Source organism: Scleropages formosus, chromosome 3 (assembly GCF_900964775.1).
Source record: "Scleropages formosus chromosome 3, fSclFor1.1, whole genome shotgun sequence".
Taxonomy (NCBI): Eukaryota; Metazoa; Chordata; class Actinopteri; order Osteoglossiformes; family Osteoglossidae; genus Scleropages; species Scleropages formosus.
The window spans coordinates 24,925,795-24,952,032 of record NC_041808.1 but is presented as its reverse complement, the minus strand read 5'-3'; the positions used below and the strand labels follow the sequence as shown (position 1 = coordinate 24,952,032).

The window sequence follows — 26,238 nt, the reverse complement described above, 5'->3', positions numbered from 1 at the left end:
TAACTCTGGGTATATTCTTGTGAATTTTTGTGAATCGCATTTCAGGAAATACGGGCAAGAAGCTTGGCGAGCGCCCAATACGTCTGCACAAATGAATAAGGGATGATCATGGCAGCAGAGGGCAGCTCAAGTCCAGCCGCAAGGTGAGGTAGAACATCGCAGTGCTCCCCGAGGCGTTGCTTTGGCTCTGGTTTCGCGCCCACAGCTAGCCAGCAGGTGTAACTGTACCGACTTGACAGTTTCTTCAGTTAATGATTGAAGACGCCGAGCAGATGCGACTAGAGAAGTGCTGGGTTTCTTTCATCGGTCCAGAGGACAGCGACCACCGAACTTCAAGACATATAACAGAATGGATGACCCACATGTCAACGTTTTTATGCTTTTTTTTTTCTTCTAGATAATAAGAAGCACAATTTAAAATAGCCTGAAATTCCTTTTCTTTATGCAGTTTAATTGTTATTTATGTTTACATATATTCATCATGGGGGGTGCGGTGGTGCAGTGGGTTGGACCGCAGTCCTGCTCTCCGGTGGGTCTGGGGTTCGAGTCCTGCTTGGGGTGCCTTGCGATGGACTAGCGTCCTGTCCTGGGTGTGTCCCCTCCCCCTCCAGCCTTATGCCCTGAGTTGCCGGGTTAGGCTCTGGTTCCCCATGACCCCGTATGGGACAAGCGGTTCAGAAAATGTGTGTGTGTGTATATTTCTCATATTTTCAACAGTATTACATGCAGTGCTGTGACAATATTAGCCTCACTTGGATTTTCTCTGCTTTTATGCCTTTTTTGGATTAAATCTGATGAGATCTTTTTGTCAGTTCTAGCGGCATATGAACGGAGCCCGAGAGAAGCGACACCGCTGTTGTTTCCACGTCGTTGCCTTGACGTGAAAGACTGCGAAATGTGCAGTTACAGGTGTGAAAAGGTAATTGCTCCTTCACAGCACTGGATATCTTCAGATATCAACATTAAATTATTACATCACATCTTATTCCTTTCAAGAAAAAAGTGAAAATGTGAATTTTGCACCGGTGTATAAGCGGAGAAACGAGGCCCCGTGTCTTTGCGAGCGGCGTGTCCTGTGTTTGAAGGAGCCCGACACAAACTGCAGTGACAGGTGGGAAGGAGCAACGCCACACCTGAATTATTAACTTATCTCGTACTTTTCTGCAAAGCAACATACGCCGCTTTACTTGTTCGTAACTTTTACTGTGCCGATTCAGGGTGAGCATCTTGCCCAAAGGTATTATAGCCAGAGGTAAAGCTCAAACCTACAACCTTTGGGGCTAAAGGCAGTTGCTCTAACCACTACGCTACTACACAACAGGAGGTGACATTCAAATTTGAGTCCTTCGACACTAAATGTGGTGTAAATCATTTCCTCCTGGCCACCAAGTGCAGTAATAGAGCTTGGGTCCTTTTTAAATAAGTATATTTAAAAAAAAACCACATGCACGGTGTGTTAGAGATTAGTGAGATATTATAAACATTTACTGAACCTTTGAACGTGGAGAAAATTGATAAGGGATCACATTACGTTCTGTTTGTTTTAAACTTGACACGAATCGTGATTGAGACAGAAACAAGGCCATTTCGGAGATCCTTTACACTGTGCACACACCCGGTCTACCTTTACAATATACACACACCCCACATCTTTCCAGAACTTTCTCAGATCAGCGGTTTCACTGTGCGGTTAGACGAGATTCTCACACTGCTTTAATCCAAGTCCTGCTACGTGTATAGAAAAGTATTAAAAAGAAGAAAAACTGTGGAAAACTGATTTAATTTACCGCACCAAACTAGAGCTGGAGAAACGCGGTACCACGTTAAATCAGACGGAGACAGGAAAGAGCTTCATGTGAGACATGACTAAAGAGGTACTTTTATGAGGGAGGAATGAGGAGTCGCCGGCAAGGAGAGCAGACGGGGGAGGGAAGGGCAAGCGAGGTGTCGGCACAGCTGCACGCGGAACCCAAAGACCCACTCACATTTCTCACATAACTTTTACTGAGGAATTTACTGGCCTTTTACCATAAATCTTTCCTCTCCTTTTGTCTAAAAGCACTTTTTTGGCTCACGAGAGCATCTCTGCGTCCTAAGTGTTTCATTCTTTATGCAAGTCATGACACGCCGATACGAAATGAACCTCGGCGAAAATTGAAGATAAAAAGTTGTGTTCACATGTGAGATGTCAAGAAATGGTATTGGTAAAATAATTTTGAGTGAGTAAACTGGTGCTTCGCTCTTATGTCACCCATACCATAGTACTTAGAGTAATTACACTAACATCCAGCTGTAACCCTGATCTCAGCCCCCTGAAATCTCATCCCTCTCATTACAGGGTCATTGAGCCACTGCAGTTTTCCCCGCAGAGAGACTCGGACCCTGATGCTAATGTCATTCCCACACGTTGACAGCGAAGCTTGCCCTTGAAGGTGCGCTTATGCCAGGGGTCGCTCTTGTGAGCTGGTCTCCGCTCAGGTCAGGAACTTGCCGTTGTGCTAAAGCCACGAGACACGCAGCGGAGGAAGCTGCTTTCAAATTAAACACTAAAAACAGGCCCACATCTGATCTTTTGGAGAGTGACAAAAAAATGAAATGAAACTCTCATTGACTTATCTGACACTTTTCTCCAAAGTGACTTGCAGCAATTAATCCATTCGCAGATTAGGGTCATTTTTACTGTACCTCTTCAGGGTAAGTACCTCGAGCAAAGGTACTAGAGCAGGGGGTGGCGTTTGAACCCGGACCCTTCAAGAGCGAGGCAGCAGCGTTAACCGCTACGCCCCCTGTTTTCCTCTTAGACTCAAGCACTTTACAAAGCCACTCCAACGAAAGAACCGAATGAATGCAGATGAAAACTGATTTTAATGGACTTAAGGACATTTTCGAACAGTTTTCTGCGGCTCTGCGGCGGCGTGTCGGTCGCTCACCGTGGGCCACCCAGCCGTGTTTGCAATGGTCACATGTCCGCAGGTTGATCTTGCCCGGCTGGAAACACTCGCATGTGCAGTTCACCAGAGTGCAGCGGATGGCCTGCAGAGCAACAGAGAGAGAGGGAGAGAGACGGGGAGGTGAGTCCAATCCTGCGAATTCATCTAAGAATGAATAAAATACAGCCTTGTGACTTCAGCACTTCTGATTCTCAAAAAAATAATATTAATTCGATTATCTGAGCGTACGCAACAGCACACAGCACGTGGTTCACCCATGTCATTACTGTTGCCGGCACGCTTCTGTTTAGGGCCGAATTCTCGGTGCGGTGAAGCCTAAATGAACCGGGTCGAACCGCGATGAACCAAAGTGAACTGAACAACGTCCCGCTATTAGTCGGAGCACTCTCAAGAGTGACCGAAAGACAGCCGGAAAACACCAGAAATCGTTCGGCGAGAGCTTTCTGCGGCAACACCTTCCGCACAACGAGGGCTTGCGGGAGGCAGCGGGGGGCATAGCGGCTAGAGCTGTTACCTTTGACTCAAAGAACGCAGGTTTAAATCCCATCTCCTGCAGTAGTGCCCTTGACCAAGGAGCTTAAACTGAATTTATACAGTAAAAAATACCTTATATTTACTGTATAAATGGGTAAATCACTGTAAGTAGCTCAGTGCTGTAAATTGCTTTGGAGAAAAGCTTCAGATAAACAAAAATAACCCACACACCTGACTTTCTGTCTCGACGACAACGTGCAAAACCACGCAAGCGAAAACAGCCGGAACGCAATGTCGAATCGGGAGTCGTCTGCCTTCATATCAGAGGTTCAGTAATTATTTATTGATACGCCGACGAGCGCAGTCGATGAACTGCACATCATTAAAGTACCTGCGCAGTCATTTATAAGCATCTTTTTTTTAATTGCTGTATGTATACAGCTTGGAGCCACGGATGACAAGCTGACATGGATGTGTGGACTCCACGTGCACGTAAAAGTAATGAGCTGAAAATTAATCTAAATCACCGCTGGCGTGCGTTAACCATTCCGAGGTAATTATTATTTCATGAGACAAGGGTGATTTGTCAGAATAATTATATGAAAACTTTAAACTTCACAGGAGACAAATTACAAGCAGGGCAACGTTTGAGACTGGAATAAAATTATTATCAAGGACGCGGCGTCGGCCGCGTGCGGAAAAGGCGCCGCGCCTCCTGCCTTCAGTCAGGTGTGTGTACCTGGTGCCTGTGCAAGGCTCAGGTGGGGTGGAAACAGATGCCTACATGGGCAGCAGGGCCATCCATCACTTCCATCTCAAAGTCTTCAGGAGGAGATCCAGCAAAAAAGAATAACAACGAAACACCTGACACGAGGCCAAGTACGTTATGTTTGCTTCGGACGCAGAGAGAGGTCGGGATCGAACCCGGAGACTCCGCTGGGCTGAGGCCCTGAAATAATAAACCGACTGAACAAGCTCCGCTGCACATCTTGCAGAAAGACAGGGAAACAGCCTTCTGTCTTGTTATTAATAAGGAATTAAAAAGCATTTCATGCCTAACTGCTGTTGTGCGTGTCTGCTCCAGTAAATTACCCTGCAATGACACAGTTGTATCCAGAATAGCTAGGAACTGCGGTTGTACTTAGTTTACCGCAGGTATCAGCGTGTGACATCGGTGTAAACTTAATGTTCAACTTTTCATCATCACCAGACAATTATGGACAATTATGTGTTTAAGTTTTATTTTCGTTCATTTTAAACTGATACTTCTGTCCTAAGTGACTTAAAATTTTGAGCTGTTTACACTGATTTACCCATTTAAACAGCAGGTCAATTTTTACTGTTTTTTATTTTTATCGATTCAGGGTAAATACCGTGATCAAGGGCACTGCAGCAGGAGATGGCATTTGAGCACGGATGAAAAGTTCAAGTGCAAAAGCATGCAGCCCTAACCACTATACCATCTGACAGCCCACTTACTGTATATTTGACCCCACCTGCATAACCCAGCTGACCAAGTGAAAGCAAAACAGACAGCAGGTGCAAACTAACACTATTTACTAAAGTATCACTAAAACAAATATTTACGTGTATTTTACCGCATTCCCTTTCTTTCTTCGTGAACTCAGCACACATAGAAAAATCATGGTGAACTCTGAGTGCAGCGCTACAAAGTACTGGGTGACACACACACACACACGTGTGCATTTTTAAAATTATTGTTATGTGTCACAAAGAGGGGGTGCGGTGGCGCAGTGGGTTGGACCGCAGTCCTGCTCTCCGGTGGGTCTGGGGTTCAAGTCCCGCTTGGGGTGCCTTGCGGTGGACTGGCGTCCCGTCCTGGGTGTGTCCCCTTCCCCCTCCGGCCTTACGCCCTGTGTTACCGGGTAGGCTCCGGTTCCCCGTGACCCCGTAAGGGACATGCGGTTCTGAAAATGTGTGTGTGTGTGTGTGTGTGTGTGTGTCACAAAGAATGCTATACGTTTATCCTGAGAGCAAATGCATGAAGTCACAGATTTTTGGCTTTTATATGAAAATAAAAATTTTGAAAGTACTTCACAGGTGGCAAAACTGAATGTACGTACTTCGTAATATTACGAACAGGAGGAGGCCTTCACTTAATTCCATTAGGCAACTATTGCTTTTTTTCCAGCCCATTTCCAAGAAATGGAGGGTATTGTAAGATAGCAGGAACTTTTTACCCTAACTTAAGGTACGGTTTATTGGCGCACAGTTTGCCCTCAGATGAAAGGATATTGGAATGAGTGGACAGTCCAGCACGTGACAATTTTTCTTATTATTTTAAAATTTAGAACTTTAAAATTATATTTTCCAGAATTTCCAAAAAAAAAGAAATATTTCAGTATTTGAATTTACTTGCATAAAACTTTTTTTTTAGTAATAAGATAAAATATTTTACAAATTCTGATTCGGTAAGAAAGTGTCCTAAATGTTGCACCGTGTTGTACCATGCAATCTCGGGGAAGATTTTTCTTCTGGTTAATTGGCAAAATGAAGCCAAAATTGTTTTTAAACATCGTTTAATTTACACATATTTTAAAGCAAACAGCTTTCGATACAAAACATAGCAGCATTTTCTTGGAATTCGGGATATGAAGAAATCACCGCATCCTTTGCTCCAGACTCCTCCCTCTCGTTATGACTGTCATTAGTAAGTTTCCCCCCAGAGGTAGGAGATCGGGCGAAACGAAACACAGCTATAAAAAGTGATCAAAGTAATGCTAATTTACATTTATTCATTTGGCTGATGCTTTTCTCTAAAGCAACTTACAAAGTTAAGCTACTTGCAGCTATTTACCCATTTATACAAGTAATTTTACCGGAGCAATTGAGGGCAAGTACTTTGCTCAAGTAGGGAGCGCAGTGGCGCAGTGGGTTGGACCACCATCCTGCTTTCCAGTGGGTCTGGGGTTCAAGTCTTGCTTGGGGTGCCTTGTGACGGACTGGCGTCCCGTCCTGGGTGTGTCCCCTCCCCCTCTGGCCTTACGCCCTGTGTTACCGGGTAGGCTCCGGTTCCCCATGACCCTGTATGGGACAAGCGGTTCTGAAAGTGTGTGTGTGTGTGTGTACTTTGCTTAAGTACAGCTGCTGGGGGTGGGGTTTGAACTTGTGAACTTTCGATCTGAAAGCAGCTCTAACCACTCTTTTATTAATATGTCAAATGATCTGCACAACGACACACAACGCGAGTCCGGTTATGTCAGAACGATTCATGACGCCGAACGATCGGTCGATCGTACGCCGGGACGTCCCTCCCCGCGCGCCCGCTCACGTGACGACGGACGACCGTACTTCAGATGCGCAGCCTGTGCGCACAGGTACGGCGCCGAGCGGCCCGAAAAGCGCGGAACAAAAGCAGAAGGTCGGATTTTCCGTGCCGACAACAAGCGGATTCCAGCAGTCACATGAGCAATTTGTCCACAACGCGGACATAACGGTTGCTTATCCTGGCGAGGTGGACCTAGGCGGTCCGGCCAAATCAAACACAACGCTGGGATGCGAAACAGGCCCGTACAAGGACATGGCGTTCAAAAGCCGGCCGCACATATGATCAGATTACCTGAAATGAATACTGCAGAATTCTGAAATGGCCCTTGGCACATTTTTACAGCATTTATACTTCATCGCGGCGATCCCAAATATGGAGACGGCCTTCGGCGACAGGCCGGGCGATTGCAGTACGCCAGGCGTTCACGCACACAACAACAGCACGCTTCGCAAATGCACGTCCTCGCAAACAGAAAGCTCTTGCTGTAATCTTCGGTCCGGCAACACGGCGCTCTTAATGAAGCGGAATAGCCGAATTTGGCCGAACGTAATCCTCGGCAGACGCTTGGACCGCACGGCGAGCTAATAGGATTCCCGAGAGGGCCTCGTAAAGCACGACCGGCGGCGGCGGCGGCGTTTAAAGCAAAACGAAGCAGTCCGAGATTAACGCACGTTAGAGAATCGTGCGCTGGCTTTGCGTTTCTATGTAAAAAATGTGTGTTGTAGGGTGTGTGTGTGTGTGTGTGTGTGTGATCTAAGGGCGCCCTTTTGTCAGGTGAAGCCCGGCTGACGCTGAATTACATGCTCATTCGCGTGCGTGTCGGGATTACACACACACACACACACACACACACACACAGGAGCCAGCCTGCCTTTCCGGCCCCTCGTGCTCTTACAGCAGAACTTGTCACACCGCATAGAAACATGGCAATTCATTTAGCTACGGGGACGCTTAGCCCCCTGCGAAGCTGCCGTCTGCGTTTCTTTTACCCGGGTACGAGGTTCGAGGCCTGCCACGCTAAATGACCCGCGCTCCGCTGGCTGGAAAAACTCGGCTCGTTTTTCACGCCGAAAAATAGATATCGCAACGCGAGCGGCCGGATCGGTCCCTCCAGCAAGATGCGTTTATTTTTCTTTCTTTGTGCCGCAGCAGCAGCTCACACACACGTGGCTGTAGAAGCGGGCAGGGGGAACGCACGGCGAGAGTCATTAATGTGGTAATGCACGCAAAAGAGGAGTTTCAGCCACACAGAATAATTCCTGCCCGCCGTGTCCGGGAGGGAGCAGCTTTTTCCTCCGTTTTTTTTTTTTTATTTTTTTGGCTGAGCTGCAAAGTCTCCAAGGCTGTGTTGATGTACCTTTCCTCGTCCATGTGTGCGCCTGCTGAAATGGTTTATTTATACCCCCCACACACAGGCCCTCCAGCCACCCCAGCAGAATTCGCATCCAATGACCTTGGACAAAAACTCTCACTGGAGTAAAAGAACCTTGTAAAAAGATGTTTTAACATTTGATTTTTTTTTTTTTTCTTTTTTTTTCCCAAAATCAAATTTTAGAGGCGACATGAAAAGTCAAACAACTCGGCGACTCGGGTTTCGAGCGCAAATTCGGCGAGATGCGTTAGACCGCGCGCTATCCTTGAAGGCAACCTGTCTTGCACAAATGAAGTATCTGAAATCCCACAATCCTTTGCGGTGCGGTTTTACTGTGCCTGAGCCACCATCCCCCCCCAGCCCATCACCTCTCTACTTCACTCAGGTATATCCCAGTAGTAGGGGATGGGGAGGGAGCTCAAGGATCTTGCCCGTTGGCAGGTTGAGCATTGCAGTACACTCCAGACCGAAACCCAAGTTCGCAAACAGTTTTTTCTTACTGGCGGGACCACGGGTGTCTGAGGCAAGGTGACGAGATCCTTACGGTGGGATGAGCAGGAGGCGTAGCGGTTGCGGCCGCTACCGTGCACTGGCAGGACCCGGGTTCAAACCCCGTCTCTTGCTGTCTGTAGTACCCTTGAGCCAGGTGCTTGCCCTCAATGGACAGAGTGAAAATTACTCTGCTGCGTAAATGGGTAAATCACTGTAAGAAGCTTAACGCGACAAGCTGCTTTGAAGAGAAGTGTCAGATAAGTAAATAAATGTAAATAATAGAAGAGCCCACTTCATCCGTTGGCCCTGATTACTGCGCTGGGGCTGACAGCTGACAAGATGCTCAACTTATTCTAATAAAGCAATTATAAGCCAGCCGTCTGTTGAGGTGCGGCCGGCTGCTCTAATCACTGACTTATTGTGTCGGCCGCTAATTATGCTTCTCATATCTTTCTATTAACGAGACGGCACATCGCTGGACGTTGAACAAGCCACTTGTGAGTGTGTGTGTGCGCGTGTGCGTGGGGTGAAGCGCGGGGTCCGGCAACCACCCTTTACAGCTCCCTCATGAGTCCTCTTCCCACCGGGATGGATAAGGCTCACAAAGTAAGTGGCTGTGTGAGTAAAACGTGTCTTGTCACACTCATGGGTCTTTCATCGGGGTGGACACACACACTTTTGTTTTGCCAGGTAGTATATATCAGTCTGTATAGTGTCTTTCCAGTGCTTACGCTACAATAATGAAAATTCCATATTTGCCTTAGCTGACAATGAAGCAGAAAGACTAACAATGAATCACAAAATGCCACAAACTCCTCTTCATTACACTAGATAGATAGATAGATAGATAGATAGATAGAAACCCTTACCCCGAGACCTCTTCTCACATAAGCCATTCTAAACTGCACAGCTAAAAAAAGTGAACTGAACTCCAGATGAGCCGCCGCAGCTAAACAGAAATTTACTGCAAGACACAAAGATAAGTCGTGCTACAGGAGCGCCGTATCCCCTTTCTCCCCACCTCCTAGATGCTAAATCTTGCACAGTTTAGCTTCTGAAAGGCTGCTAATTTCCTGCCAAAAACCTGGAAGAAATCTGGGGAGAAAAGGCTTTTTGTCCGTGTCACGAAAATCAAAGGGCTGACTTCAGAGAGCCGCTTTTGGGACCTCGGTGTCAATATGAAAAACAGGTGACAAGCAGAGGAGCGTTGCGTAAAAAGCCCTTTGTAGACATCAGCGGGTCACGAAAAGAAGCGTTCCATTGGTGTAAGATAGTGCCCTAGTCCTTATGCGTTCTTCGAGCCAAATCCAGGCAAATCCAGACTTCGTATCTGAAGTATTTATACGGAGTGTTGTGCAAAAGGAACCAAATATTCCATATGAATATGAATTTCATACCGTGTTATGATAGAGAGCGTGTGGAGGGAGTAGGACGATAAAAGAAAATCGCGATCGGCCGCCACCGTTGGGACGTTGCAGCGTGAGAGAAACAACGTGGCGCTCCCTTTACTGCTCCTGGGATGACCACCGCTCTGCTTACGCAAATCGCGCAGCACGTGTTCCACACATCGAGGAGAAAGACCAGAACCACGTTTCACATTTCTCCCATATTTTTAACATGGTCCTACTGCACGATCCATAAGTGCTCATAACAGTCGCAGTGTTTTGGGGCTGTTATGCGATGCTGCCACATCCTTTGTGGTTCATTTCAAGTTTAAACCATTTTCTCTGCTATTTTGTGACAGCATCACGTTGTTTCGGCATCAGGCCGCGCAGGAAGCCAGCCGCACGGCGGCAGTAAAAGCAGAGTAAATACGAGTAAATAAAGGGTTACCCCATACGCAATTCAAACTTAATGTTGCATCTCCCGCGAGAGCTTTCAAGAAGCGTCTGCCGGCGAATGAAAGCCACAGTAAAGGTGGGCTGATGTCATGCAGGAGCCAGACCACGCAAGAGGCCTCAGCCCAGATGTCCGCCTATGACACATCGGTAAGCTGCTCTTTCCGGCACGGCCGACGATCTTCATCGAGCGGCACTTGCGGCCGAAAGCACCGTGGAAGTCGAACAAGCGTACGAGCTCACCGTTTTATGTTTTCCAAGAAAGGCCGTGTCGTACACATCCCGGCCGTGCCAAGGGCTTAGGAAAAGGGGCCGGTCCAAAAAATCTACTAAAATAAACAAAAGAAAAATAGCGGATTAGGAAATGATGAACCCAGATGAATTTCAGATGTTTTTGGCGCCTTCCTTTCATTCCTGCCTTTTTTTTCCCCCTCTCTTATATGGGATTCTTTGCAGAATTTTGTGGCCAGCTGCTAGAGAGTACGAACACACGCTGCTTGCACATGTCGGGCTGTCGACAGAGTGTTGAATGTTTTGTCCCGGGGACGACAAGAGTGCCTGAGCGCAGGCTGGGCTCCTCGGGAACAGACTCGCTGAGGTTCGCGAGTTGCGCGGTACATCTCGGACTCGTGGCGCTACCCGGCAAACGTGATATCGTGAAATCGGCGCCTGTGTGAGACCAGCACGAGTGGTGGCGTTATCATGGCCCGCATATATATTTAAATTTATTTAAATTTCATACAAAACATGCATGTAAATTAATTTACACACACACACACACACACACACATTTTCAGAATCGCTTGTCCCATACGGGGTCACGGGGAACCGGAGCCTACCCGGCAACACAGGGCGTACGGCCGGAGGGGGAGGGGACACACCCAGGACGGGACGCCAGTCCGCCGCAAGGCACCCCAAGTGGGATTCGAACCCCAGACCCACTGGAGAGCAGTACCATGGTCCAACCCACTGCGCCAGCACACCCCACCACACTTTAAATAAAATTATTATAATAGACTATAATTTAAAAAAATAATGTACACATGTAGAGAAACACATTTTTACTACTAAAATGGCCTTGAAAGGGAAGAAAGAAAAACTCATCATCCCTAACCTATGGCTATAATGGGTGCAAAACATAAATTACAGATTATAAAATGCTTTTTGAGCGTAAATAAATATCACATCGAAATGAAGCGCTTCAACTGTTGCGACTAAGAGGAGGAAGAAATTGCAAACATTATGGCTGTTTTCCACGATCTCGGGATTAAGTCATTTGCGTTACAAATTGTGAGTGTTTTTATTTTTATTTCTTCATTCCCGTTGCCGTATCTTAAGAAACGCGAAGCAGCCCACGGTTAACTAGTGACATATTTCCCCTCGATTCCTGCAACCCATATTTATAATTTTACCACATCCTAACAATAACATGACCAGAACTGGTGCAGCGCACACGGTCCGGGCTAATGAATCACACACTTTACCACAAAAGGCGGTAAGTGGTACCAGGTGCGACAGTGCGCTGGCATCGGCAGCGGGACGGTTGCGGAACAAGGCCGCCGTGTCCCGGCGCAGCCGCGGCAGGGCGACCGCAGGGCCCGTGCCTCCAGCCGCCCTCTCCGAGGCTCGTTTTTTCTCCGCCGTCGTTTCGCGGGCCTGTCCCGCTCAAGGCTGTCGGCCATCTTTGTTTTGACAGCGCTCCAGAAAGTTCCAGAAAGTTCTCTCAGATGTGCTGAAGTAAGGGAAAAAACAAAACAAACTGTCTCGCGCACATGCAGACGCACAGCACGGTGTGCGGAAACACAGTCGAGCACACTCGCAGATGTAACTGCGTACAAGACACACGCAGTGACATGTACCTGAGTACAGAAGTGCACCGTACAGCGTTTCAATACTAGTATAAAATATGAAAAGGTGTGGGGCATTCCTTCGCCGCCCCACGTCCATCCCCAGATTGCGGATTAAGGTTGAAGCCAAAATTTCGAGCATTCCCCGACATGTGTTACCACTTTGTTATATTTACTTTACGAAGTTATATGAACAGGATATGTGAGGCAAACGCCAAGATTGCGGGGAGGCCCTCTGTTAAAAACAAACACGCATGCACGGCGTTGTGAATGGAAACTGCTCACACAATAGGGATCTTTAAAAGCGCATTAAAACCACCCGTAAAAAGGCCCTCAAAAGCGATGCCCGGCTTTTCACATGCAGCCACCCGCCGAGTTCACCTTGGAGGCACCGCTGGTGGGACGGGCTTCGACCGCCGGCTACGGATTCGACAAAATGCTGGCTCCTGGCAAGCAGGAGCGTAAAAACGAGCACATGCATGTGTTTTACATCCTCCACTTTTGGATATTTATTAGGAATCCCTTACATCATCCATTAATGTTTTCGCGAGAGGAAAGGTGTGTTTCATTTTTCCAAAATTCAAAGCTGTGTCTCTCACAGCTGAAAATCAATTGAATACATTGATTTATTGGTCTGATGCTTTCCTCTAAAGCATATTACAATGATTTAGCTATTTTGGGCAGCGGGGTGTTTTTTACTGTATCAGTTCAGGGTAAGTACCTCGATCAAGAGTATTACAGCAGGAGGTGAGATTTGAACATGGCTCTTCATGCAATAGGGTTGTGTCCCTAAGCACGGTGCAACCTGCAACCCTTATATACTGGACTTGGGAAAGATCTACATTTACATTTATTTATTTCGCAGACACTTTTCTCCGAAGTGACTTCTAATGAACTCCATGTAGTGTTACCAGCCCACACACCTTATTCACCGTGGTGATTTACACTGCGAGATACACTACTTACACTGGGTCACTCATCCATACATCAATGGAACACACAACGGGTGAACCTGAACATGTCTTTGAACTGTGGGAGGAAACCAGAGCACCCAGAGGAAACCCATGCAGACATGGGGAGAACATGCAAACTCCACACAGACTGAATGGCAATTGAACTCATGTCCTTCTCAAACCATCCAGGTGCTACTCACTGCCACCGTGCCGCCCTTTTTTTAATTAGACTGACATTTATATTTATTTACCTATCATTAGCGTTACCATTTATCTATACATTTATTCATCCAGCAGACTCTTTTCTCCATACAATTAGTAACTAGTATGTAACTGTAACCTTTATCCAGAATCACTTACATTGTCAGACACACTAAACTCCTTACAAATATCCACCTCTCTATACACAACGTGACGCATACGTAATAAGAGCTACTCAGAGTCACCAGTTCACCGGAAATGTAGGTCTCGGGTCTGTGGGAGGAAACCAGAGCACGTGGAACAAATACACAGGAACACAAGGTAAACATGCAAACTCCACACGGACTGAAAGGGATCCAATGCCACATTCCAAATGAAGAGTCCTGAGCTGTGAGGCACCAGTGCTACCTGCTGTGCCGCCTGTTCTTACAACCAAACCCAGCTGAAGCCCTGCTCCCCTTGTTCACGCTAGCGGAAACAAAGAGAGACGCCAGCGCAGGGACACAGCGACGAGGGAGAACTCTAAAGAGGAGATTTGTTCAATGTTTCCTCGATAATTCGCCTCGCCAAGAGCCCCTCTTCTATCCCCAGTCTCACACAGAATAAAGGAAAATATGAAGACAATCCCGGAAGGAATAATTTTAAGTCACAAGTTATTATTTTTTCTTCTGGTACAAGGGCTTTGCTTATTTTTACATTTGCATACTGAAGCGAATTCTTTGATTACTCCCAATAGCATAAGAAAACATCATTTTTTATTGTTTGTTTTGTTCATATTTTGCATGGTCCAGCATGCATGATCCAGCAACATCACCAATGGTAATTGGGCTCTTTGGACTTTACTCATGAACCTAATTATTTAATTAGTTAATTAGGAAAACGTCCGAAACATGGATATTAAAAACAGTTCCACTGGCAACAAATACTGTTTTGTTTCTGACCCTTGTGTATAAAAGGACTTTAATCTCATGAATATTTATGTGGTGGCAAACAGCACCATTCGTAGGTCATGAATTAAATATTTTTTGAAAAGTGATGCATGTTTGAATACTAAATATTTCATTTCTCTTAAGTAAAGATTTAGTTTTGTTGAAATTACGTTTGCCTCAATGTTTATGACTTTTTGTCAGATGACATTACGTACGTACTGCAAGTCTGCCTCTGTGAACAGTTATGAGTTTTCATAAAGCTTTCATATCATATGGCCAGTTTGGGGGAAACTGTGTCTTTCTTTCATCATTTCACACAGTATTAAAGCAGTGACCCAGTATTGGTTCAGTATCGATTGAGATTTGCGTGCCACCAAACAACCAATTAACAAATGAAGCCTCTCTCAGGATGCACTCTGCGCACACTGATGAAATACTGGGGGGGGGGAAAAAAAAAAAAAAAAAAAAAACCCTTTAATCTCTTTGTGATGCAACTTTTCTTTTTTGTAAAATTGAAATGTAAAATGCAGGCCTGTTTCAGAAAGATGGAAAGAAACCCGTATCTAAAGCTGTTGTGAGGTCCACAGCTTTGGATTTGAGCTCAGACCAGGCGGAAGCCCGACATACAGTGGGTATATTTGCATATGAGGGTTGCACAAATAAGGTGACGTTACAGTGAGCAGCTAGGAGGGTGAGGAGAACATCATGGCTCTCGACCTTCTTCCTCCCTGGGACACACCACGGGGCCTCAGCAGTATACCCTCCGGTCTGCCCTGGATCCAGCACCACATTAAGTGAGGCCCGCTCCCCCGACGCCACAGGTGTCTCAGACCGCTGGCGTGAAATTCCCGTGAGCGACAACCTCAATACCTGTCCAAAAATACTGAAAGAAAAAGAAAAATTCTGCGAAAAAGCTGCGCAAAAAACTGCCCTAGTTATCATCTCCTCCCCAGTTCACTCGCCAACCTTAAAAAAAAAAGGAAAACAAACAAAACACACCGGTTAACACGGTCGACCGTACTATGACCCATGTTGGAGTGTCCACCCGGATTTCCACGCAACTCAAACCTCAACATCCCCTCTCACCGAAAGTCTCCCTGATCCCAAATGCAGCAACGCATCATGGTACCTGCAGGGTGTAGCCGCACCACAGTGACTGCACAACCAAGCAAAAAGAAAAAATGAAGGAACCGATAGATAGATAGATAGATAGATAGATAGATAGATAGATAGATAGATAGATAGTCTGTCATGTTGACAGCCCGATCTAATGTTAAGATTATATATGTGAGACGTGTTGGATTACACATGTACAGTGATTCTGCATTCATATCTACATACCTTCCACAATGACTACATAACTGACACTGTAACATATGACATAAGGCATAAGAAACGCATGAATGTAAACTCCCAGGGGGAATGCTGAATAAGGATCGAGCATAAAAATTAACTTTTTTTTGAGAGATTCAATGGACACGGACACACACACACACACACACACAGAAAAGCGGAGCTGGGCTGTGTCACCCTCAACAACAGGCAATATATACTTGATTCTACGGACTAAAAGGATGTAAACCACGAAATAAATAACTTCTGCATCATTTTCCCCCATTAGATTTTTTGCCTTTCTATGTAGTATGATATTTTAGGAGCTAAATATATTCTCTCTGTATATTTTCATAGCCTAACAGCTGTATCTGTGCTCATCCAAACCGAATTCTGAAACCAGAAGCCAACCTCGCTTCTAACTTGAAAGCTCGCTTTTTTATTGATTACAAATATGGGGATTTGATATTCTTCAGAGGTAAAAGCAGCGCAGAAGACCATGCGTGCAGGGCTTCGCAGAGCTCGGAGTAGCACCGCGGGTCGCCGCGGGTCACTGCCGTCCCACCGTGGCAATGCAGGAATGCGATTTCCAGCAGACGTGCTCTGGAAGAACTCGTGGATGCGCCACAAACCCCCCAAAACAGCGCACTTGAAGGCGTGCATGTGGCACCGGGCTGAACTCTTCCACTGCTTCAGAAGCGCAAAATAAAACAACAGCGGGAACAAAAGCGCGGTAAAAACGCCATCCGGGTCGAAAGTCACACCGCGGGATCCCGTTTAGCAGTGTTTCAAGCCACCGTGCCTGCTTGGTGTTTACTGCGGTTATGTGCATTTCTGCAGGCAGAGACCTATTTGCAAATGTTTAGCGATCTCCAGAACCACTTCAATCGCTGAAATGTTCTCGCTTTTCTCTCCTTGTTTAAAGCTTCGGCCTGTTTGATTTTTTTTTTTTTTGATTCAATAGCTTCATGTCTAAGCAGAGAATGATGGCTGCTGCTGGAGAGCTGGGACTCGGCTTCCCACCAGCCAGGCTTCACTTGCAAACCATGGTAACGAAGGGCCGCCCTGTTACGCATCTTCATCGGCGAGGACTCGAAATATTTTCCAGATTTTAATAATATGTGTGTGTGTATTTATCTGATACTTTCCTCCAAAGTGACTCTCAATGTTCAGCTACTTTATACAGCAGCAGGGTAATTTTTACTGCATCAGTTCAGGGTCAACGAGACTACAACGCTACAGGAGGCCACTATGAGAAGTATTTAACTCAGTGCATTCCAGATCTATTACCCTGAATGTGGTATGTTATATAGTGAATGCATTGAGCCAGCAGGTGGTGTACTGGTTAGAGGAATTGCTTTGTACTCAAAGGACTGTTTGCATTTCTGCGGATACCCTTGTTCAAGGTACTTACTCTGAATTGTTAGAGTAAAAATTACCCAGCTGTATAAATGGACTAAATAATATAGTGTGTGAGTGACAGAGAGAGTGTGTTCCACTGCTGTATGGATGAGTGACCCAGTGTAAGTAGTGTATCTAGCAGTGTAAGTCACCACGGTGAATGAGGTGTGTGGGCTCATAACACTACATGCTGTTCATTGGAAGTCACTTTTGAGAAAAGCACCTGCTAAATAAATAACTGTAAATGTAAATGGACAAAATCTGTGTGTAAGTTGCCCACACACTCTGTGTGTGTGTGTGTGTGTGTGTGTGTGTGTGCGCGCGCGCGCGCGCATGCTTTCTCTGGCTTCATTTGACAGCCCTACGTATCCCTATGGCCCCCGTCCCCGAGGGCCTGAGGGTCAGCCCAATGGCCGCAGCGCTGAGCTCAGCTCCTGTACGGTCCGAGTCACGAAAAGCGCTCCGTTGACGGGCGTTTGCGCGGCTCCGGAAGGAGACACACACATCTCCGACAGCCCTCCGTACCGTATTTCCACCGCCTAATTACTGGTTGTGTGCGCTGCGCGAACCCCGGAGAGCCGCGCCGGAGCAAAGGGCCGAGGCTTTCACCTGAACCCCAGCGCACGGCTCCGACGCTCACAGCGCGAACTCTCTGAATCATTTTGGGATGACATCTGTTTAAAAGAGAAACACGGATCATTTGTCGCGCGCTTCATAAATGATTCTTGAGCCAGATGTCGCATTTATGAAAGCCGAGCCACATGGCGAGAAACGCGCGTGAGGGAACGCTCCTTCCGTCGTACCGCTTTGATAGGAGCTAATTGTTTGCGACTGGAACCCGGGTTATTTCCATCCCACACCTGCCGCGTGTAATTGTGGTGCCATCGGAGGAACACACGCACACGAGCTTTGCTGATTAATATTTACCCGTTCTGGTGCACCTCTGCAGCTATTTTTACATCTATATAGAGGAAAAGACGTGCATATTGTTGTGTGGACTATACTCTGGAGTGATGGCAGCTTCCAAATGCTGACGCTTCTAAACAGGGTTGTGAACGCGGCTGAGCCGGATGGCCCGCTCACGTTCCCTCGAGGAAGGACATCACCAGTTAGTCATCAACCTAGACCATGGGAAATCCAGTCTGCACACCAGTTCCGCTAACTGAGCAGCACATGGCACCTGGGGCAGCGGGGGGTGCAGTGGTTAGAGCCATTGCCTTTGGAAGTTAAGGACCCGAGTTTGAATCCTACATTCTGCTCCAGTACCCTTGATCAAGGTACTTGCAATGCACTTAAATTGTATAAAATCAGCATGTTGTATAAATGGGTAAATCACTGCAAGTACCTTCTACAAGATGAACATAGTGAGCAGCTATAAAGGTCTTAACAGTGGCTTAAGACCAGGAGGTGGGTTTACTAACTGTAATAATAATGCTGAAGCCTAACCATGCTACACTCTTAAAATCTATCCATGCCTTTGCGGGTGGGGGGAGTGGTTAGGGGTTTGGGAGGATTGAAAAATGTACAGCTAGTTAGTAATGTCTGTTTCCAGGATAACCGACGGCATAGAACAGCTTAGGAACACGTTCTGTAGGAGCACGTAGAGGTAGAAGTTTGGCGATACCATCGCAAGATGATCCAGACCAGTGTTCAAGACATTTATCTTTTCTTCGAGGTGATGTAAGGTTATGCTGCTCTTAGTGATTTACTCATCTGTAAAGTCGGATAATTTGTACTGTATCAGCTGAGGGCAAATACCTTGATCAAGGGTACCACGGCAGGAGGTGAGATTCGAGCCCATTTCTTTCAAGTGGAAGGGGCCACTTCTAAGCACTGCCCCGCCTGCTGCTCCCTAGTAAAAGGAAGAAAGGACGACAGGACGCTGCGCACCGTGACATGAATTTACACACTCGAGACCCATCGGTTCATCGGTAGAGATCACGTGTCCGCAGAAATGCGGCGAAACCTGGAAGGGCTTCTCCGATCTAGTGAAGCGCGTGACACCACGTACGTACCACGCAAGACTGACACGGCAATGAGTGAAAACATCTTACCAGGATCCAATGACTGCAAAAACAGGCGGACATACAACCGCGAGCCGAAATGCAAAATTACTAGTACTTGTTAGTACTTCTCCTCCATTCTCAGGGAAGAAACCTGCAGCGTGAAAAGGCACCAGACTGCATTTCTGCGTCAAAAGGACTTGAGCGAGCAGAGCCCAGCACGCAGCGGGTCGGCGGACGGGACCACACCGCGTGCAGATACCGCCGGTTCGGCGTGAGCGGGGTCTGGGCTCACGATTTCCCTCTGTTTCATAATGCAACCTTTTTAACTATTCATGGCGCCTCTCATGTATTATTGACAGGCCTCTGACAACACGGCGCAAAGCTAATGGACAGCGCCGGCTGTGATTGTAGTGTGCGATTTAGTTTTTTAAGAGGTAAACATCCACTTAAGCCCCCAACCGTTGGGTCAGCGCTGCGCTGCTCTGAGGCTGAACGTGGCAAACGGGAACAGGTGGGAGAGTCACACGTGTGCGGTGTGTATCGCTCTTTTGGTGTTCATCAATATATTACACGATGGGGATATATGAAACAGCTGTTGCACTTTGGATTTGAAATGAAAAATTGATACAGTAAAAGGTACCCTACTATATAAATGGGTAAATTACTTTCAGTAAGCTAACACTGTACGTCACTTTGCAGAAAAGTGTCCGATGTGAAAAGCTGAAGAGGGGGCACGGCGGGCTTGGCCAGGGTCCCGCTCTCCGGTGGGTCTGGGGTTCGAGTCCCGCTTGGGGTGCCTTGCGACGGACTGGCGTCCCGTCCTGGGTGCGTCCCCTGCCCCTCCGGCCTTACGCCCTGTGTTGATGGGTTAGGCTCTGGGTAAGGTTCTGGCCCGCCGCAATCCCGCTCGGGACAAGCGGTTTCAGTCAATGTGTGTGTGTGTGTAAAATGTTGAAAATTAAATGGAAGAGAATTACAGAAACTGCTACGGTGATTGAGTTTAAAGTAGAAAAATGACCCTTCGTTATTCAGTCAAGTGCTCACTCTACCGGTCGCAAAAGACAGGTTAACAGAGGTATCTACATTCGGCAGCATTACATTCCCACCTGTTCCCACCCATGCTAATGGAATATTTGTCATAGTCCCAGCTTCCCGGCGCCTCCCAGTTTGCTTATTTGCTGATGACAGGTCTTTTTGTTCTTCGCCCACCGCTGCGACCCAACACGAAGACAACACACCTTTGCTTTGTGGCCTACAAACTCGTCTAATGTCCAAGGAGAACCCAACGCCTGCTTCCCGTCAGCCTTCAAACTCGGACGGAAGCCTGCTGCGGTAGGAATAAATCATCCTCCGCAGCTCCGATCCCGCTTTCTTCTAGCCTTCTGGAAAGCTCCGGGGAGGTGTGCGGAGCCTGGTCTGTACACTTGTCCTCCTGTCCGACCAGGTGAGATGGACGCCGGCCTTCGCTTTCTGGTTCTGTCGACGCTGCTTGCTGCTGCTGTTGCTGTTGTTGTTTTGTCCTCTGGGCTTCAGCAGGGCGGAGGGACTCAGGGAGCAGTTGTCTGCACAGTGGTGAGGTCAGCGTGCCGCACATGACAGTTCCTGGCTGCCGGTGAGCAAGGAATCAATACTCCTGGACCGTGGCCGTGCCCCCAGTTCTTGAAGCTCGCAGGCTTTCTGCCCGCCCTCGGTCAATCCGCACCCCTGTCCGTCCTCCCCGCCCTCCTCCCTCTCCGACAACCGCACAGGTCCGGCACATGTGCGCGCCGCTGCCGAGGCCCCCCTCGCTTATCTTAGCTCCGGGCCGCGGATCAGAGGCATCATGGGATGTGCTAATTACAGAAGCGCAGAAACGCTGCGAGGCGGCCAATGGTGCGCAATGCGGAGATGCAGAGAACGGGGCCCCGGGACACACAGAGCACTTGCGAGCCGCACTTGTTAACTACACTTTTACTTCGGTTCAAGAGCCGGAGCGACGGCTGGCAACCGGGGCCCATTAAGAATCGCAATATACAGAAGTCCACTTTTCACAATTATTCCAGCTTGTGCGCCATTCCCATCGCCGGTGTCGAGAAGGATGCCGACTGGCTTTTTAAGAAGCGGGAACCATCCAGACTGGGAAGAGCATCGAAAGACCTTCCCTCTGTAAACATTTGTGCGCCGTATAAGTATTTTAACTGGCTTTGGTTCAGTCGAGTGGAGCGAGCGCGTCAAATAAAAGAGCCACTTTAAGGAATTAGATATTGAACCATTTGTAAACTGAAGTTCTCAGCGAGGCACCAGGGAAGCTGGGGACATATAGCCTTATTAAATAAACTGAATGTAGTTCGATTCCTGAACCCGGGACATCGAGCCGGGATCCACGACCCTCCGTCGGCCTACGGTACCCCGCTACCAGAGTGTAAGAGTGCCATTACGAATCACTTTAGCTCCACGCACACCCAGCGCACTGAACACACTGAATATATGCTGGCTCCCGTGGTTATGAAAGTTCAAGTTATGATTTTACAAAAATATGGACATCATTTATGAATTATTTGTTTTTAACTGCATTTTATTCACTTCTGCTGGTTTTAAAATTGTTGTCTGTTGTGGACAAATTCGGGCGTCTGCCTCGTGCCTACTGCAGGCGACAGAAAAACACATTCAGGCAGTACAAGAGTGTGGAGGTCAAGGTCACTTCCACGTTTTTGGTATTTGTGGTCCTCTGCGATCAATTGTGAGGAATGTTGCACATGCTTATGGAGAAAGCCATTTTATTTAGTCATTTTAGATTAGTTTTAATTTGAATGTACTTGTAGGGGGCGCGGTGGAGCAGTGGGTTAGACCGGGTCCTGCTCTTCAGTGGGTCTGGGATTTGAGTCCTGCTTGGGGTGCCTTGTGATGGACTGGCGTCCTGTCCTGGGTGTGTCCCCTCCCCCTCCGGCCTTACGCCCTGTGTTGCCGGGTTAGGCTCCGGCTCCCCACGGCCCTGTATGGGACAAGCGGTTCTGACAATGTGTGTGTGTGTGTATGAATGTACTTCAAAGTTAATAAAATGCTGTCTTACAAAGAATCCTTCCTTCATTTTAGCTATATCTGAGGACCTAACTCAGAATAAAAGTAGCTCGATTTAGGTTTTATTAAGCTTTCATTGACTGTCTTTCACTGTCTGACAAAGAACGCTGAAAGAGGTCAGAAGCTGACAAACCCCACACACACTTGGGATGAAATGGTCAACTGCTAAGTCTGATTAGGAGGCTGTGGAAAAGGCTTTATTTTTAGTAATTTTATATTAATTTTAATTTTAATATATTTTGAAATTGGAAACTGTATTTAGTCTTACAGATTGCCTTTCCGTATTTTTAAAAACGCTTTATGTTTATAATGAGCAAATAAATCAAGGGGCGCCGGTATTACTGAGTGTTTCTTGATCGTCACTTGGATTTACAAGCTGGCTTGCATTCCCAATTGTGTCATAAGTTGAGGAGCCAGTGTACTGACTGCTGTTTTAGCCACACCGAGGGCTAAAATCCACAGCGAAAGTAACACCGGTAACTTGGTCACACAAATGCGCAAGGTCAGATGGTCGCAGATGTCCTTGAGAAAACCCTACGACGTGTGTTCACGGTGATGCTTGGTGGATTTCACACCAAAAACACTGTAAAGTGTGTATATCAGTGTGTTCCAATGCAGTTGCACACACTTTACGGTAGCAGCTTTCTTAAGGACTGAATTTATTGTTCCTCTTGTAGAACATGCACAAAAAGAGAGGGAAAAAATCCTGCGGCTCTTAGTGGGAAAGGACTGATTTATAAGATGTGTGCATGAGTGTGTGTGTGTGCGTGTGTGTGTGTGAAACTCCAGAATAGGAAGGAAAACATACACAAGGGTATTGGCTACACTGAAATTATACATCTGTCCAGGCTAATGCGTGTTTTTATTGGCTTGCAACGTAGGTGGTACTTAGAAAGGGAAAGGCAATGGTTTGAACGCTATGTGCACTACAGGGTGTCTTCAAAATCACAAAATATCCCTTCTGGAACTTCTGAAGTCGAGAGATCCCAAAACACAGCGAGAGTTATGAAATTCGTACATATTTCCCTCGGTTGCTGCACTGCTTCCGAGAATAGTTTGGGAGCCTCTTTACTGTAGCGTCTGCTTCAAGGCTAATGACGGTCATGATGTGATTGAAAGCAGGAAAGAGTCGTCCCAAGGCCTCGCTCAGGAGCGTCCGTGTCTCCGTCTCCACTTTATTTCTGCAGCAGCTGGCTTTCACGCGAATTAAAAGAGGAAATCATCGATTTTCCCATTGCTTAACTTTGCAACTTAATCCACGGATATGTGGAGGATGTAGTGTCTTGTCGATATATTTTCGGGGCAAACGGAGAGAGGTCCGGGCTGAGTCCTTGCGCAGAGAGGCCCGCAGAGAGTATGCCTGTCCAGCGAGTGTTTCCTACGCGATGTAAGGGGGCAAAAAAATGACGAAACACCGTATCGTTCCTGCAGAAATCGCACGGAGGACGTATGTCGCAGCAGAGCAGAAGCGATGTAAACTCGGTGCGTTTAGCTCGGACAAACCGGCACTTTCCACACGGTTCATTCAAACGTGTTTGGTCAAATCCACACCGTACTGTTTTGTGCTGCCACAGAAAAAAAAAAAAAAAACATCACAGGGGGTATAACGCTAAGACCTGTCATCTTGCACTCAAAGGACCTAGGTTTGAATCCCGCCCGTCCCAAGCGCAATCGCAGCGAACCGGAACCTAACCCGACAACACAGGAGGGGGGACACACGCAGGACGGGACGCCAGTCCATCGCAAGACACCCTAAGCAGGAATCGAACCCCAGACCCACCGGAGGTGGGACCCGGCCAAACCCGCTGCGCCACCGCACCCCCTTGAGTGAGGTACTCACCCTAAAATGATACGGTAAAAATGACCATGCTGCATAACATTCATATGCTTTATATATATATATATATTATATAGATATATGTATAGGCAGATCAAAGTGTAAGTCAATATGGAGAAAAGAGTCAAGTAAACAAATGCAGCCGTTTCCGTTACTGGTGAAATGTATATTTGCTACAGTCACATCATTTAGCAGAAGCACCTTGCTCGAGGGTACTACTCTGAGTCCAAATGCAGCAACTCCCGCCACTTCACCACCTGCTGGTTTACATATGATCATAATGTGAAGATGATCACAAGGAATTTTTGTCGCCTCGTGAATGTCGCCTCTATCTGCTAAGAACTCCTCAGCGAGGAACACAAGTGCGAAACCCACCCCGACGTGCTCTAATCTTCCGCAATCTACCATATTTAAATGCGGACCGCAATTTCTGGCCGTTTCGGTTATTTCATTTGTCAAGGGTTGCACGTGCAGGGCTTTGTGTGTTCGAGCAGATGTGGTCCACTGCTGTGAAGGCCCCGCTTGTGGCCTGCTCCTATCAAAAGGACATTATTCCACTCGAAATACCAGTGCCAGGAAGGGGGGAGAAAAAAATCGCAAGAAAAGAGTAATATCCTTGGCCATCATCTGTTTCCAGTTTCTTGCAGACGCTCACATTTTAATGCCTCAGTCTAGTATTTCATGGCCGATTTACCCAGCGGTTTGCTTTTATATAAACTACATCGCTAATGATGGCGTATCTCTTCTAAATTGTTGCCCACCAATGGCTTCCTATCGAAGGGGCTTTCTGTCCCACCCCCACGGAGCAGGGAAGCCTCCTAGAAAAAGGAAAATTACATCTTGCAGCTATTAAAAAAACAACAACAAAAAAAAACCTTGTTAAAGTGCACATTTTGTTTATCTGTTTTACAGTTTGGGTTCATGCTGAATATACTGTACCATCAGCCTTGGATACAAATACCTTATATATTTACTCTTTACTGTGACACGTGCCCTGCATTTCTAAGACGCGGAACTCAGTGTGAGAAAACACAAGGGCGGGCGTGGATTCTACACGCAAACCGGAGGCCTCGCAGTTCTCGCCCGCACAAGGAGCGTGTGGGAGAGAGACCGCGCGCCCGCGTGCCGGTGTGCGTCTTTGTCTTCGGCTGTCCAGCTGCGCAGCTGTCCTCCCTCTCCCGACGCGCCGCTCCTCCCAGCATTCCTGGGATAGCGCTCTGGGCACGGCATCGTAGCACTTCCTCGCTGCGAGAGGCTTCCCGTGTCCTGCATATTTTCCAGGCGCACAGACAAACCTGCGGGCACACGCACGCACTCACACACACGCACACACACACACACCTCGTTTATTTGTGATGATTTAAGAATATGTCATCGCAGCTAATGATGAGGGGGGGTCCGGATGGGCAGACAGATGTTCCCCCCCCCCCCCAGGGGGCCCGTCGCAGGCGACGGGCCTGTCCTCTGAAGGACGGCACTCCCTGCACCCCTGAGCTCCAGGTCCCAGCGGACGAAGCCGCTGAGACACCAGGGTGCTGGGATGTCTGACACACCGGCATCACAAGTGACACGACACGCGGCACAGCCCGGTGGCTGCCCTCACACTGCGTTTCCTCCATGTCAATGCTCAAGCGCACTGTCCTCCTTCCATCGCTCGGTGCACAACTCTTCACTTCACACCACTGCAAGTTAACTGAGCCCAGAGAATCAGCAGCTACTAAAAAAATTTACTTTTAGTTATGTAGTTGGGCAATTTTCAATATGTAATCATCCACCTCACCTAACCTTGAAAAATATCAACAGCAAACATAATCAGGTCTGTTCCAGATATTTAAAAATACATATATATATATATATATATATATATATATATATACTGTTGATGGTGCTAAAATCACAACTAATAAAAGCAGCTTTCGTTCATTGCTAGTAACACGGTATATCTCGGCAAATGCACAAATAAACAAACAAAAAATAATAATAGCCAAGTAAATAATTGCGCTTTAATTTGAGGCGTGTGCGCAGGAAAATATGTCAGAATGCTTCACCGAGGTTTGCATTTCCTCACATTGTCACTGCCGGCCTCACGGGAACCAGACGTGCTCTTAAGATAGTTTCCCTATAATAGCTGGCTTCCTCAGAGCATTTTTTGTTTTTTTTTTTTTTTTTTTTTTTAAAAAAATAAGTAGGTAATGTCTGGAACCACAATACTTCTTGAAACCACAGCGGTGCCCCAGGTGCCAGATTTCACACTGGACA

At 47.1% G+C, this 26,238-nt stretch overlaps 1 protein-coding gene across 5 annotated transcripts in view; it reads right to left on the bottom strand.

Moving 5' to 3' along the window:
• LOC108936674 (zinc finger protein basonuclin-2-like) overlaps window positions 1–26,238 on the bottom strand; it is a 131,172-nt gene that overhangs the window by 51,537 nt on the left and 53,397 nt on the right. For all 5 annotated transcript variants that reach the window (XM_029250551.1, XM_029250550.1, XM_029250552.1 and 2 more), the window contains one exon: window positions 2,931–3,033. In XM_029250551.1, coding sequence (XP_029106384.1) covers window positions 2,931–3,033 — 103 coding nt within the window. The remainder of the gene's footprint in view (window positions 1–2,930; window positions 3,034–26,238) is intronic.